This window comes from Haemorhous mexicanus, chromosome 6 (genome assembly GCF_027477595.1).
Source record: "Haemorhous mexicanus isolate bHaeMex1 chromosome 6, bHaeMex1.pri, whole genome shotgun sequence".
NCBI classification, from domain to species: domain Eukaryota; kingdom Metazoa; phylum Chordata; class Aves; order Passeriformes; family Fringillidae; genus Haemorhous; species Haemorhous mexicanus.
The window spans coordinates 48,603,132-48,619,536 of NC_082346.1; the positions used below are offsets into that span (position 1 = coordinate 48,603,132).

Here is a 16,405-nt window from a genome sequence, read left to right on the forward strand (position 1 = left end):
AGGTCATGGAGTGAATGCTGCCATCCAGCTCTATAAAGCTGTACGTTCACAAACTCATGTTAAACCCTACTTTTGCCAACATCTTTGATGATGTTTCCTTAAGCAGCCAAACCACTCATTTACGACAATCAGAACAGGGCAGATGCACCAAATCTTTAGCACAAAAAGGGAATATTTCCTGCAAAACTGTCTAAGTCTTTGTACATGTTCAATACATTAGATAACTACCTATATTGGTATTTAAATGCATTTAAATATACACACAGGCACAGAAGTATTTGTACACACACAGCTGATCAAGCGGGTCTGGCCTTAGGTACTTTTTCATCTCCAAGAAAAATTATGTATTGTTCTCGTTAAAAGAAACAAGGAGAAAAAAGTTACTTAATGTATTAATATCAGAAACTGAGTGTTGAAACTCAATTTCTGGTACCCAAAGGAGATTTCTTATTTTATTTAATGAAAAACAATGCATGTATTCATACAAAATAAATAAACTGTGTTTAAAAGATGCAAAGCATGGATGTTAAAATATTAAAATTAAAGATATGCAGGAAGTGTTGTTAGTATCTTGATTCAAAATATGAGTGTATGTAAAAATCAGGACTGGAATTACCCATCACTGTATGTGTAATTTTAATTTCAATTTCACCTTATCCTTGTTGTGCACTAGAGAGCAAAATGACAGGCTAGACACAGAAATAAATATTATCAGAAACAAACAGAATTTATTATTTTTATTGTATCCAATCCCAAGCACTATGATATTCTGACCTGAAAAAAAGAGGAAACTAAGAGAAATAACCAGTAGATGAAGCCAAATGTCCTATAATCTTATTTCCAACTTGACGAAAGTTGTTCTAAAACAATTCAGAGGAAAGTTACATTTTCTATGCTAACTTGTGGTCAGTATTAAATGCATTTGACAGAGGATAAAATCTTTTATAATCTAAAAGTCTTACAGACCTTTACACTTGTAAGAAAATGAGTTTATCTCACTCTGCTGATTGGAGACGACTGTTCTGTAAAAGTTTGTCTGTTGAGATCTCGATGCAACTTTGCTTTTTTTACAAAGGATGTGAGGAAGAAGTGCTCTGAACAGTAGGTTCATGTTCACAGGCTACTATCTTGGCAGGCGTACTTCTAATAGTTTGAAACCTGTAATATAAAGTACTACTTACCCCTAAAGATGCCCTGGCTTTGGTTTTCTGAACACACTGTACTTCTGAAAAAGAAAAAAAATCCTGCCTCCTTTCCTCTTGCAGCCCCAATTCATTCACTAGTCTCTTATCAATTTCAGGAAAGTCAAATTATGAATTCATGGTTGTAAGAACAAACTGTGCCATCCCAGAGCTCTTCACACTCTCAAGTGTGCAGCTCAAGCATTTCTAGCAGCAAGATTTATTCCAATATCTGAAACCAATGGATTTTTTCACATTTAGCTTAACTAAGGCATAGCAGTGAAATGTGCAAGCCACTGACCACCCAATCAGTTTAAGATAGCTTCTCCTTTTCTCAACATTTCAAACAAAATGAAGCTCTCCTAGTAATATTCCATTTCTGTTAATTTGCCATTTTTTGGATGTTTAAGAAATGCCTTCTATATAATCAAGAACTTCCCAGCAGAACAGAGATCTTCTCTGACTGACAGGAAGAAATTTCAAGCATGTTAGAGGGGAAAAATTATTGCCAATGTTAACCATGATCATCATTAACACAGACAGCATACAAGGAAACTCACAAGACACAAATTTTGCTTAGACTTGATCACCATCACTGTCTGTCCCATAATTTTCCTCTTTTTACTAGTTACGAAGCTTTGGCTTCCCCAGAGATCCAAAGAAAGGTGACTGCCCATCACACAAGCAGGTCATAGCAAGAGAGCATTTTAAAAATTCCTAGACCTTCTATTATAATTTTCTTAACGCAGGTCTGGCTCAAGAAATCTGGCATAGTCAAGGAGCAGCCCGACTTGACAACAGCGTTCCCTTACTCATAGCAATGTGCACATCACCAAAACTGCTCATAGCAACACAACTGCAATAACATTCTTATTTTAGTAATCTCCATGTAAAGCACAGGCATATGCCTCTCTTCTAGCTGTGCTCTCAGACTCTAGAATTATGAAAGCCAAGATTGCTTCTAATATCAGCCACCTTCACATTTTAGGAATGCCAAACATTCACAAGCTCTCAGCACGGAGCATATGCTCCAGCTCATCAGCCCAGAGATTTTGATAGCAATAGTCACAATAATTTCACAGTTACAGAAAATAAATCTTTCCATACTCTACCATTTCCCAAGATACTATACAAATTTCACCGCTAATTTTTAGAGAACTTTTTCAGAGAACGCCTCCTATAATATGGGATCTAACTGGCAGTGTGCTATATTCCTGCCACAGGCCACTGAAATTTACTCCTCTAAGCCCCAGCCTAGGCAGAAGTAGCCTCACCCCAAACTTCACTTAGAGGAAAGGTTTGACACCAGCTGCTGCCAGACTTGTCTCCATATCTGCAGTGACCACAGCCAGTACACTTCCCAGCCACATGACAGCCCCTTAGGAGATGCTCTCACTGTGCCACCAGGCACCCAGTAATCCTGGATGCAGGCAATCACAACAGGCAAACAGCCCTCACTCTTTGAGCAGACTACAACTCCTGGCATGGAAAGGAAAACATTGGAGGACATTTGGCAGTCTTAGTAAAAGAAAAAGTCACTGAACAGGAACTTGTAGTTTCTTTTGCTCTATCTGGTCTCCACCTTCCTTTAGCCAACTGAAACCCAAGGGCACCACGGTCAGTTTTCCATTTTTAAGTCAGCCCTGTATGCGTATTTGTGGGAGGAACATTGGAACATGTCTCTAGACAAAAGCACCTGTGCTGATGCCTACAGAAGGGTCAGTCATAGAAAAAACTCTTCCTTAAAAAGCTGAGATCAGCTACTGCCATTTAAAGGAAGTAGATTCCAGTGTTCAGATTGCAAAGTCATAGCCACATCACCCGCAGGACCAACCTGAAAATTAACTACAAACAGATATGAAGCCATTTAACAGCATCCTTGGAAAAACAGTACCTGCAGATTACCTCAGCACTGACCTGCCAAGGCAAGGAGCATTCAGCTCCTTAACTCCTTCATGCTTTGGGGGTAACCTCCCGTATCTTTTCTTTCCTACACTACAACATTTACTGAGGCAGCCAGGCCACTACTGCAGGAGCTTGCAGCAGTTACTTCCCTTTCTGGTGTGTTCTGCAAAGTGCTGTTTTACTGCCACCACTCACACTGCAGCTGACTGAAGGCAGAACAGGTGAGTAGACCTGTGGCCAGAACCTCTGCCCAAGCCTAATACTGTGGTAGAACTTGCCTTGCAGCACTCATCCACACTCCGGTTGTCAAGGGAAGTAAACAAAGTCAGTAAACTTCATCTTGAGTCACTCATTCGTAATAATTTCAAGTCACTACACAGGACTGTTACAAAATAAGCAGAGTTATCTGTAAAGACAGTAAAGACACCCATGCAGATATGAAACATAAGTTACTGAGTTTAAACACATCAGGAATTCAACTGATCTTTGATCACCTTTGTACTCTGCAAGGTGATCTTCCATTACTGAAACCTGTATGATGGAGTTCAGTTTTCTTCCTTCTCAACTTCAGAGACCAAAGGTAGCTCAGACCTTTTGGTCACAGGGAATATAAACAGCTAGAGGTCCCATTTCCATACTAATGGCTCTAACACCATTGTTAGCAGGACCACACTTCAGGCACTTAATAAATAACAGCTTTTGATATATTTTAGACACTCAACTAGAAAAAATAGGAATAAAAAGACTACATACAAACTGCACAGCTACATACACACCCTACACAGAATGCAGAGCTATAAACATCATGCCAAAGTCACCATTTCTGTAGGAATCATTGCAAAATTCAGTCACTCATTTGGATTTTTTAATTGACTGTACAGTGCTAAGGCCATTACAAAATCCTCTCACAAACAGGAGGCCTTACCAGCACCCTCAGGACCCTAGAAGCCCCTCTAGGAGTTTACCCACTTTCCCAAACAAAGGAGAGCTCTGCTGTTCAAATTACTCCCTTAGGGACACACTGCACAACCCCTCTGACTTAATTCTACTTCTTCAATAATACCACTGCAAACACACTGAATGCTAATAATAAATAAATTATTCAAATATTCAGTCTCTCTGGAAGCACCATGCGAATCATCTTCCTGAAAAGAAACTCCTGAAGAGATTGTCAGGTATCCTTCATGTGTGTGGGGGAAAAAGAAAAAAGCAGAAAGGAAAAAAAAAAGAGGAAAAAAACAGGGGAACAAAAAGCTGATTTAAATAATTATGCTATGTGAATGAAAAGTGATTTATTTTAACAAAGACAGATAGCAGCTTTGCTGTTAATTCAGTATGTTGACCCAAACCAACTCACCAGCAAACAAAGTATGACTGTCACCATTTTCTTCAAAGACAATGGAATGGCAGCCCAGAGAAGAAAAAGTTGAAGAGAAAACATGATGAAGTCAAAAGGTTTATTGCTCTGCTGATGAAAGTAACTACATTTGAACTAGACTCTCAACCCCCCTCAGGTCTCTACAGAAAACAGTCATTTTCCAATTGTATCTCTCAGAGTAAAGAGTTCAACTGGGGGGAAAGAAAAATAAACCAAAATTCACTTCCCGGCAAAAGTTAATGGACAGCTCTGTTGCTTTTTACAGTTATGTTCCCCCTGTTTAAAGTTCTTCCATTAGTGAAGCATCAGAATATGATGCAGAGCCAGTATTTTGTAGACTGACAGCTCTGGGCAGTGAAAAGCACCATTATTATGCTCATCTCACAGAGCACAAAATCAAGAAATTATAACCCCAAAGCAAGAAAATGTATTTAGATTCTTGGGAACAGGAGATGCCCAAATATGCATTAAGTAATATAGATTTAGTTGGATTTGGGCCTTAGAGTTTTGCACAAGACTGTGTTATAGATCACAGCACCTAAATCTACCAATCCTAAGGCTGGATTATTTTGCATTGCTTTTGGCCTTTTTCTTATGGTCACCATGACATTTAAGTATTATACAATATTATCTGTAATACATATGGTACCTTGCCACGCTCTTTTTGTTTGCACCTCTAGGCAGTAGAAGAAATGAGAGCATTTCTCTCCAAGGTTAGTTTTCTTCTGAGGTGTGACACACAGTTCCGAAGGTTAAACGCACATAACACTCGCTGGAGTTTCTTGTCTTTCAGCTCTCCCCTGTTCCTCCTTCTCCTCAGCCCTGTGAGCACCAGAAGGTACAGGCACCTTGTGTTCCAGGACGGGCTGTGCCTCTCCCCTACATGCCCAGGACTTGCACCTGCTCTGCTTGCCCAGTGTAAAGAGCAGATGAACTGAATTTCCACTAGGAGAAAGAAGCCCACTGTGCTGGCAGGGGCTCCTGGGTATTTGTTGGCAGTGTTGACAAACACATTCCAAATTTTCCCATTATTAGACAGAAAATACACCTGGCTGCATGCACACAGGCATCTTCTCTTAGTGATTTTGTTGTCAAGCTCCCTTTTGAAAGGCTTTATTCTTGGAAGCAAAAAACCAACTCCTCCCAGCTTCTCCAGATAAAGGCTGAGTAGTCAGTGTGGGCACTACTTGTCCAAAGAAACCAGGCCCTGTTATTGTTACATTCTTATCCTAATGGCACTTTTAACATAAAAACATACGCTGGATGCCTTCATTTATAAGAGTGAAAGTTTCTAATTTAGTGTTTTCAAGGGAAATAAGCAATAAATGCCTCCTTTTTGCCTCCTCCCTGCTGGTTTATTTCCACCTCAGCAACTGCTTCTACTAATAGCTAATGCTTGGAAAGGTGCAGTCCCATATCTCCTCTCTTATTTCTTACAAGTGCTTAATGGGAAAGAGATTAAAAGGCTTGTTTGGGCATTTCAAGGATTCTCAAGCTTATTAGAGAAGAAAAAGATCTCTGTACAATTGTATGCACATGTTCAAAATAAACTGGTTCCTCATCTTTTTATGTGGGACATCTCATTTCTGGTCTGTTCACACAAAATAAACTTTCTTATTAGGAATGCAATTTTCTAGCTCAAATAAGTCACCATTATCAACTAAGAATAAAGTAATCCATGGGCTTTGGTATCTTCCTTAAAGTCTCACATTATGGCCAGGTGTCAGATGTCAGCACAATAAAACATGAAAGCCACCAACCTGGACTGGGGGCAATAAGGCTTAATGGACTAGCACTGCCTAGAGTTTCCATTTCTACTCTGCAACAAACTGTGGAGTCTCCATCTCACACAGGTTTTGGTGACACCTGACCCTCTGAAGAATGTGTCTTCCAATTCTTTCCCATCAAAGCTTCTCACAGGTGGGGCCAGCTACAGCCATAGCAGCAGGACCACGACAGGTCACACACGGGCTACGTCAAGTATCAGAGAATAAAGTGTGTCCCTCATACAGTGCTTTCCCAGAGGAGAAGAGGGCAAGTCATCCCCAGGTAAACATCCTATCCCTGGCTCTGTTCTGGAGCATGAGGATGCCTATTCTCTGCAGCTGCTGGTAGAGAAAAAACTAAGCAGACCATGAGATCTGGGGAGGGTAATCCCTCCCTTCTCAGGCTCCCTCAGCCAAGAGGGACTAGAGGCCACATGCAAATCCTCACTGCTCCCCTTCTGCATTCTCAAGGGAATGGATTTTTCCAATCTTTCTTTCCATCCTCATTAAGAGAGAATTATGGCTTCCAAGGAAAGCCATGCTGTCTGAATTCAGTTCACTGACTGCTGCGATCCAGTCTGCAGAAGTTAATCCAGGTTGGCAGGATCTTTGAGGAAAAAGTTCATATCTTTGATGTAAGATCCACAGGCATTAGATTGTGCTGTCAGAAGAAGTGGAGGACCTTGCTCACACCAGAACACAGACAACTTGGTAAGGATTGTGGCTCTACTTACAGTAGGTCAGGTACAACTGGAAGGTGGACCATCAGTCTCAGTGAGTAGGCCCATCTCCATTTTTTTTTTCAACAGCAACAGAGACTGGATGACCCAGGTTCACTTTTCTTCCCCAGACAATGAAGACAAATCAAGACAGAATAAATTTGATACAAAAAGGCATTGTAATATGCTGCATTTAATTTATTAAAGTATGAGGGCAAGTAAGATTAAAAGAAGAGTAGTAACTTTGTTGTTTTGGGGTTTTTCCCTCAAAAGATAAGTTACATCTTTAAGAAAATAAACCAAACCCCTCCACAGTCCAGTTACATCTTACAGGTGGCACACAGCCACTGGAATTCATATGACTGCTGTTAAAAGGTAATTTGAATATATACATTAAGTTTATTCAAGAAGAATATCAGACATAGCAACAGCAAAATAGTTTTATTATTACCACTGATCTGTGAGCAACTGCATGCTCAAGTCTGTAACACGAACTTAGCACCCAAGATCAGAGCAGAGAAACTGCTCTTTTCAGAACACCATATATTAGTTTTGAGGTCTTGAAGTTAATGTGACTATGGCCCCACATATCTTCCACAGTGTAAGTTCCTTAAGAGTTTAGAATATGTCTAGGTATTTTCCACCACAAGAACTCTTTCCTCACATATATTTTATTATATAAAAATGAATGTGTTATGACAGATCAAAATAGAAAAAACAGCAGGAACAAAGGCTCTCCATACAGCAGATTAAAAAAAAAAAAGCCATGATTTTAAACAAACATACAATATGTACAGTAACAAGCTACAAACAAAACAACAGAAAAAGAAAAGCAGCAAGAGCAAAAACCTGTTTTATATTGAAATCCTGAAAGCCAGGATAAAGCAATTTCCATGGACACACAGGTAAGTTTTGAGAGAAGATATTAGAGCCTGGTAAGACTGAAGGTCCTACCTAAATGAAGCATGGGACTTTTCTCAAGAAGACCAAGCAGCACAGGGATATAGGGAGCAACTGTCACCCAGCAGAAGGAGTTCAAGACTGCAAAAAGTACCTAGGCAGGTGACTGACTCAATACAGAGTAACTGGTTAGAGACTGAATGCTAAGAACAACAGAACCATGATCCTCACCAAAAAAACCCCCAAACAAAAACCTAAGGCAGCCATCTCGTATCTAATAAAATCATAGGCAAAAAGAGAACGGAGTAAATATATTTCAAAATTCTTCAGAAAATACAAAGCCAGAAAGTAACAGAGAACTAATCCCGCTCATGTTAAAAACACTAAGGACAGAGAATAGCTAAAATGAATTTTATCCTCCCTTTCTCTTCCTTTGCTATTTTGAGGTACACAGATAACTGTTTTCTCAGCAACTTTCTCAGAAGAAATATGTTAAACTCTTTACAATGGTTAAGATTATTTTGCCAAATAGTTCTGATATAAAATGAATGGAAACCAGGAGCATCTACAAGTCTTCTTGGCTAAAGAAAGCACTACTTACACTGTGGAATTTTTTCTCTTCATTCCTCAGACCAGAAAAAGAACATTTTTCTTAAGAACTCAGAAGAAATGAGGTGTGACAAGTGCACATGAATATCACATTTACTATAATTACAGAAGTACTCTGTATTATTGTCTATAACACAGTGAACATTCTTTTCAAACATTCTTTTCAAACATTCTTTCAACACAGTAGAACAATTATCAAGTAAAAATAGTTTAAAATCCCTTTGTTGCCTCAACTTTTGCCAATCCAAAGGCAGGGCTATAACTTGAAACAAATAATTGAGTCAATTTTTCATTCTCCTGATTGCATTAAGCTGACTATAAGCACTGGAAAAATACTTCAGATGGTCATGTAACATAAGTTCTGACTGATGCCTTAAGTTTCAGCTTTTGTATTTTCCAGATTCTGTATTGCATTCGTATATAACTCTGAACTTCATATAAAGTGTTAGGAAGTTCTCACAGTTCAGTTAGACAAAACAATCCTTTTCCAGCCCAAAACCAAGGTTACCATTACAGCTTCAGGTCCAAAAAGTATCAACAATGGCAGACTGAGGAGAGCAGTCTAGGAAGATGGGACTTTATCACCTGAAGCTGCAGTTAGACAATTACCCCAATATGTAAGTGGACCAAACTTAGCAAAGTGTGAAAACTTGTGACACATCATCCATCCTGGGTGTAGCCATGGCTGGGCTCTTGTACTGCCCAAGGTGAATCCTTTGAAGGCCTTTTAATAAGTATCTACTCTATTCCTTTAACACTGTCTAGCCTCTGTTCCAGGGAGCCTCTCAAGGCATCATGGCAAATACCTACACCTCATTTCATACCTCCCTGCACTGCCACCATTTCTTACATGGGTCTTCCGGAAAAAGGCACTCAGAAAAGCAGCAAAGAGGTGGATGCACTATTTCCGTGCAACCTGCTAAAGACTACATATTAAAGAGCCTATTGCAGGGAAAAATCCAAAGACCAAAATGAAAGCAAAAAGACAGAAAGGAAGGCTTCATTGATTTATCTTCTTGCTTTAAATTTATAACCAGGAAGTGTTAAAAGATTACTTTAATGAAGTTTTTCTTCATACTATATCATCCTTCCAACCTCAGTTGTATCATGCATATTCCAGTACAACTTGACTGCATTTTCCACTTGAAATGGCAATGCAGAATGCCAATTCAGTTAAAGGTCTGTAAGGCTTTGCCAGTTGCTTGAAAAGGCAGTAATCTCTTTTCTTTATTTCTTTAATATGTTGAAAAGCTTTGGCTTTTAGATTTTCCACCTCAATATGGAAGACAGAAGAGGACAGAGGAGAAGAGGGTAGAGAATAGTGCATTCTTCTTTGTTGAGAAGAATGAGCCTTGAGAGAAGGCTTTAAGCAACAACTGAGATAGGGAGGACTACAAAAAAACAGCTGTTATTAATTCCTGGTATCTTGCATCTTAAGAAAAGGTAAAACATTTCTGCCATCCAGACTTGACAGAGCAGTTTACATTTTATCAACTCAGATTATGAAGACTATGTATGTGCAGATACCCATTTAAAATCAGAATTGTTGAAAAAGTGAAACAAATCAAGCTCTTTCACAGTAGTTCTTTTTCCTTACAAAAAAGAAAAAAATTAAAATCTAGTTCTTCTCATTAGGAAGGACTGTAAACATAGCAGATCTATCTGATCAGACTAAAGCCAAAAGCACCTAAACTCTACAATTTATACCATCTCCCAGTGCTAAGAAATAATCTGACTGTTTTAATGTATTTAAAATTCGCTTAACAAATCTCAGCATAGATAGAGTTATGCAAATTCTTAGATATGTGCAAGGAACTAACTTGAAAAATATTTGCAGGTAAACCTCAGATACTGGATTCCTTAGGTGTGTAAAAGGTAGTACTGCCTGACAATGAATTATTTGCTTGTGTGTTTTGTTGTGAGTAAAGCTCCATAGGTGATTTGGATAAATGCTCCTGAGAACATTATGTAGCATTTTCTGTCAGAAGAAAGACCAGAAAAGTCTTGGCACCAGGAGAATGAAAAGGAAACTGAGACAACTCATGGATAAATCCTTGCAAAGACCATAAAATGATCCTCAATGGTGTAAGTTACTTTGCACCACAGAGAAACACTTGTAGTCTGGGGACACAACCTTCTGTGTTCCTAAGACACCTCTTTAAAGAGTGATGTACTCAATGGCAGAAATATAAGCAGACACAGCAGTGAAAAACTACTTTAAGAAGTCTGGTAAAGTAGACTGAAAATTTTCAGCTATCAAAACTGCAGTCATATAGCTTCTCTATATATTGTCCATGCAATGGAAATTGTATTTAACACTGCCCTATGAATATAAGCACTATTAACCATGGTAGATTTCTTGAGACAAACACTCTGACACTGTTTTTCCCACTACATCATGGCTACCTACCTTCTGGTACCTTTTGCTATCAACACAATTAAGGAGTAAAAAAAGATCTCTCTCAAAGAACAACCTCGTTTAATCTACAGAGCTAAAAGTGATGTTCCTGGAACATTTCCTTCTGGGCACTCTTTATCCACACAAAGGGAAAAAACCAAAAAGCCACCCTTCACCATATATTACAGCAAGCAATTTAATGATCTGAGGAAAGAAAAAAGCAGCAACTTTCACAGACTACACTCACTGTACGTGGTAAACCGTCATTTTCAAGGCACCAGATGCGCAATAAAGGAGAAAGGGTAAAGGAAACAAAAAAACATTTGGTTATTTCTTGCCAGGTGAGTATCCAAAAAGCTGTGCAATTTGCAGAAGTTATTTCTCAAGTAGAACAGTTACTCCAAGATGCAGTATCTACCACCTACCTTGTAGAAGGGCTCCATTTCTCTTGAAAAAGGTGCTTCCTGGCCAAATGGGTGGACCTGATGTGCTAAAGGGAATAAGAAACAAGTGTAAAGAAAATCACATTTGCATTAGAAGGTGCAATTTTAAGTTACTATTTGCACAAATTCTGTTTTGTTCTTAAAGCTAATGCAACATCATGACACTTCTGCCTTCAAGTGAGGATCTAATATTTCATGCTAAAAATAGGTTAATTTGATTCAAGATCGACATTTTCTTCATGAGGAAAAACCTCCTCAGCAGAGCACACACCCACACCCTCTTGGAGGAAGAAAGAATAAAGCAATTTCGAATAAATAATAAAAAACCTCAAATCAATGTCAAAATTATTTACTGAATGCTACAGAAAAATACATGCCCTTTGCCAAAGATACCTGCTAACAACTCCAACGTTTCACTGAGCTGTGACAATATGCTGCCCCAGCTGTTTGTCTGCCCAGGACAGCCCTGGCTGGGCACCGGGCAGCTCCTGAGCCTCACGCAGCGAGCCCCGCACGCACAGCCCCTCCGGCACCAGGAACAGCGCGACACATCGGCCGCCAGCACCACACTGACAAACCTCAGCCTTTGCCCTGCGCTTGGTGACCACGGCAGCTCCTGTGAGACCCTGCCAGGGCAGTGGCCACAGGGGCACCGGGTGCCTGGCAGGTGTCACTGCCCGCCTGAACCAAGGCCCTGCCCTGAACTCACACTGGGCCAGGCCCCTCTTCTGCTTTGCCTCCTGCTCACACAGAGGCTGCCCGAAGGTGATGGCCTCCAAGAGGCCACTCCTATGACAAGTGCAGCTGAAGGCAACAAACACAGGAAGGGGAAGAGGAGGGAACACTGGCACAATCATCTAAACCTTGTTTCCTTTGATGCCTTGGAGCAGCCCCACAGAGCTGTGGGAAATAGAGTGTGGAGCATCTGCTCCAACAAACTGCGGTGCTGGCGAGCTGGACAAGAGGGGAGGAGAGGCTGTGAGGAAGCTCCCCTGCAGCAGCCACCCACCACCACCTCTCCCGGTGAGAGGACTGAGGTGAGGTGACCCTGCTACAGCCCTGGCTGCAGGAGGTGGCGGGGACAAGTTCTACACCCCCTGCACCACCACTGCGGGCATGGTCTGGGAGGAAAAGCCAGACGCCCCACTGGAAGTGCACCCTTTGCCTCCACAGTGGGAACTTGCTGGGGACAGCCTCTGAGGACTCAGAACCTACCACCACCATTGGTCTCCCTCCTGTTTGCAGCGGAACACAGTTATGAGACATAGTGATGAAAAAATTTAGTGAAGATGTGAATTCACAGCAGTGCTGAAAAGACAGTGCTAGCATGGAGGCTGCTGGGGAAAGGAGTGGTGGGAGGGTGACCCCAACCCAGCTGAGACCATGGAGAGAAGCTGAAAGGAGCCCAGCCAAACCAAGCACAAAGGAGCACAGCGGAATGGATGGAAAGCAGCAGCAACCCTGGGGCTGACATCCAGCACATCAGAGACACAGAAATGGCAGCACAGGCACCTGCAAGGAACTGAAACCAGTGGAATGGCAGCACAACCCAACTCAGATGACCTAGCTTTTGGGAGGTTTGCTTGTCACTGTTTTTAGTTGTTTTAGGCTGGGTGGCAGAAAACACTACCCACAGGAGCTCCCTCACCATCTTGCCTGTGTTCTCAACTATCACAGTACGGATCACCATACTGTCTTTGTCCGGGGAAGCCACATGGATACAACCTACAAGATGCATCCACCATCCTGTATTTGTTTCTGGTAGTGAATACCTTTATTGTGGATAAAATAACTTCTCTCTTTGTATATTTCTGGTATTAATATTGTTATTGTTAGAGTGCATTTCTTATTCTATTGTTTTTTGCTTTCAGTAAATTGTTATTTCAAGCCAGTCTCTGCTCTTGTCCCTCCACTACCAGGAGGGGTGAATGAAGGGGGAGTGGCTTCTTTGGAGTCTAATTTGTTGCTGGTGTTACAAATCAACACACTCTTTTCCTAACAGCACTGCTGACTGCATTCCAGGCGCACTCCTCCCTGCCCTACGGCACAGCTCATCCTCTCCATTGCCATCTGCAGGTTGTGCTGCCCAGAGCAGAAATGTCACCATTAGTCCCATTCCTGCTCTGTGGGCAATTCTCAGCAGGAGACACTGCCTGTAGGATGTGCTGATGGGATCCAAGGGCTCAGGCACAGCGAGTATTTTAAAACCACCATACCTGGGGTAAGTAACTATTTGTTGCAGCATTGTCAAGGCAGGTGGTAGAGACAGGCTGCCACAGAACTTTCCTGTAGTCAGGAAACAGGTTTCAAAATCCTCTACAGCTTGAAGACAATCATAGGTGTTCTAATATGCTATGCTTTTACTGAAATTAGCACCATGAAACTGTGCTACCAATATATAAATAACTGCCCTATGCCCAAATTTGGGCACCATTTATAAGTAAAAGACTAAACATTGTTCAGTAAGATTGCTGTAAGGCACTCTGCATTTTTAAGGAGGTTATCCTTCCTCAGCGGATGCGAAGTGTGAACAAAGCCCTACAATTCATTTCTACTCAAAGTCACTTTTGTCTCCTCTTGAGTTGACAACTGCTACACAAAATGCAATGAAATGAAAACAGGTGCTGTCATTGACAGCATTAGCAAAGTTCTGTTAAAATGCCATATAGAAGAAAAACATTTCTCCCACAATTATTCTGCATAGTCTTGTGCTAATATGGTAAAAATTCACTGTGTTAAAATAAGGACTATATAAATCCAAACCAATTACGTGAGTAATAAAAACCTTCAGTACTCCTTGACAAAAAAGGGAATTGAGAGAGAGAGAAAACAAAATGATCAAAAAGAAGTTAAGGAGGTCTATATTCTAAGTGCTGGAGAGCATGGGGCACACACTTGTCTGAACACATGCTCACTTCACAGTGCTTAAGCAACCAAGTGTTTGCATTCCTTGTAGTAAGCCTGCTCTTCAGGGTAGCTCCTCAACTCATAGGAAGGTCAAGAGCCGTTGAGGGCATTCACACTCCTGTAGCATTCACTCCTGTCACACGTTACAGTGTATCAGAGTCCCCCATAATCTCCAGGATGGCACCCATCAGACCACAAATAGAAAGCCACAGCACGGTGAGATTTACCAATCAGAAATCACAGCATGGCAACTACATGCCTTTCAAAAGCCCAAGAGAAAAAAAAGAGTGAAATTCTGAAACGACACTGCAAAAGAAATTCACTCCCAGGCTGTCATCAGTGGATTGGAAGAGGGTTAAAGAAAGGAGTGGGAAAAATGTATATATTTGAATAGACAAAATGTCTCCACTAGAGAAACAAAGCCATAGTGATTTATTTTGTTTTCCAATTTGAAAAAGGCCCAGGGCTCTCATAAAAATCTCCATCTGATTCAGCACAAACCCACATGAGCCGAGAAAATCACCCGTGTCTTCCCAGGGAAGGAAGCTAAAGAATTAAAGCATGTAAATAATGTAGTGCAGCAACTGTCAAGCTTTTCAAAACAACAAACTTTTGTATTTGCATGGCTTTGCAGAAGTTTACCTACGTCTGAACTGCATTGGGTAAATTTTTTTTCTGTTCCCAAACTTTTGTATGTGAAGTCTCAGAGGGTATTAATTATTAAAACATATTTCAAGTTGACAAATGACAGAGTTGAACTATCACTTTAAAGTGTTCAAAAGCTGCTTCCTCTATGTTCCAGATTAAGAAACCATTTGAAGAAGTTCATTCTTCTAAAGACCCTCAATAAAAACCCAAATAATTTGGTCCACCTCAGGCAATTTTTTCAAACAAGTTGTTTCTTCAGTGTAGCCTGTAAGCTACAAGAGAAGAATGGCTGGTTCTCCTACAGAAGTAACAGCATATTCTGCATTTAGGCAAAATAAAAATGCAAAATCTGTGATTTTCTTTCGTAAGAAAAGATGGTCTATGATTTTCTTTCATAATCAATACCTGATACAAAATTAATATTTATTCCATTAGAATTATTGATGGAAGAGTTTTTCCCCAAATTTACCAACTAAACACACTGACTAAAGTAGTATCTCTTGGAAGAAAAGCAGTAAGTAGTCCGAACTCTTATCTCACTATTTAGAAACTTGGGGCCTAATACATTTTTGCTTTGGACATGTTTGGACTGGCTAACTCTGAGAAGCAGATGAGCACATGGCACTTTCAGGAGTGGGTGGAAAATGGACCTTGATTAACCATAGTAAGCTGAGATTTCAAGCAAACATCTTGAAAGAACAATTCAGACAACACGTGAAACATCAACAGTTAACTGCCAAGAACCACAGGTTTGATTTTCAGAAAATACTATTGTTTAAAGCATACACTCAGCCAACAGGATACCCAGCCTGCAACAGTATTTGCAGTAAATGCATAAAACAGGATCCAGGAGTACAAGTCCAGAGGCATCCAGTGCACGATCCACCTCTCTCCAAAGCACAGTCATTGGCACTGTGGCATCTGTGTACCACCACAGGAAGCAAATGAAGTATTCACAGCCTGCTGAACCTGTATCTGAGAGAACTGATGGGGGATGGTGTTTAACTCCTGAAGAATTGGGAGTCACCTCTGATCAAAGCCCACCATTCCCATGGACGTGCTAGCAATTTTTAATGGCAAATGGGACTTGATTTCCACTCAAAACAAGCAATGAGCCGTTCTGTCTCTCAAGACACAATCAGCAGGAAACTTTTTTGTGCCACTGGGCCCCAGGCATGGGAAGCTTATTGACTTCAGGGATTTTTCTGAGGGAAGGCTTTCCATAGGAAAATGTTTTAGATTTCAGCAAAGCAACATTCTACAGGAATGTGTTGATTTGAATACTGTTTCTGCTGGAAACCAGGCCAATATGAAGACTGTCCAGGCAGTGAGGGCTCATGGCAGCTGGCCAGCCCAACCAGGAGCTCCCAGGGCACACAGAAGCAATAATGTGTGTGAGCCCCCCAATCAGTTATTTCTACCAAAACGTATGGTGGACATTTATAAAAATCTTCAAAAGGTGCATAGGCTTGAAGAAACTTAAAAAAAGGAAACATAAATCCTTTGTCTTCTGGAATTCACATTAGAGCAAAGAGACTACAGTCTGGAAGC

General features: G+C 40.7%; 1 protein-coding gene across 6 annotated transcripts in view; it reads right to left on the minus strand.

The window, feature by feature from the left end:
- The window catches only part of FOXN3 (forkhead box N3), a 206,285-nt gene that overhangs the window by 60,068 nt on the left and 129,812 nt on the right, over positions 1 to 16,405 (minus strand). For all 6 annotated transcript variants that reach the window (XM_059850127.1, XM_059850130.1, XM_059850128.1 and 3 more), the window contains one exon: positions 11,282 to 11,346. In XM_059850127.1, coding sequence (XP_059706110.1) covers positions 11,282 to 11,346 — 65 coding nt within the window. The remainder of the gene's footprint in view (positions 1 to 11,281; positions 11,347 to 16,405) is intronic.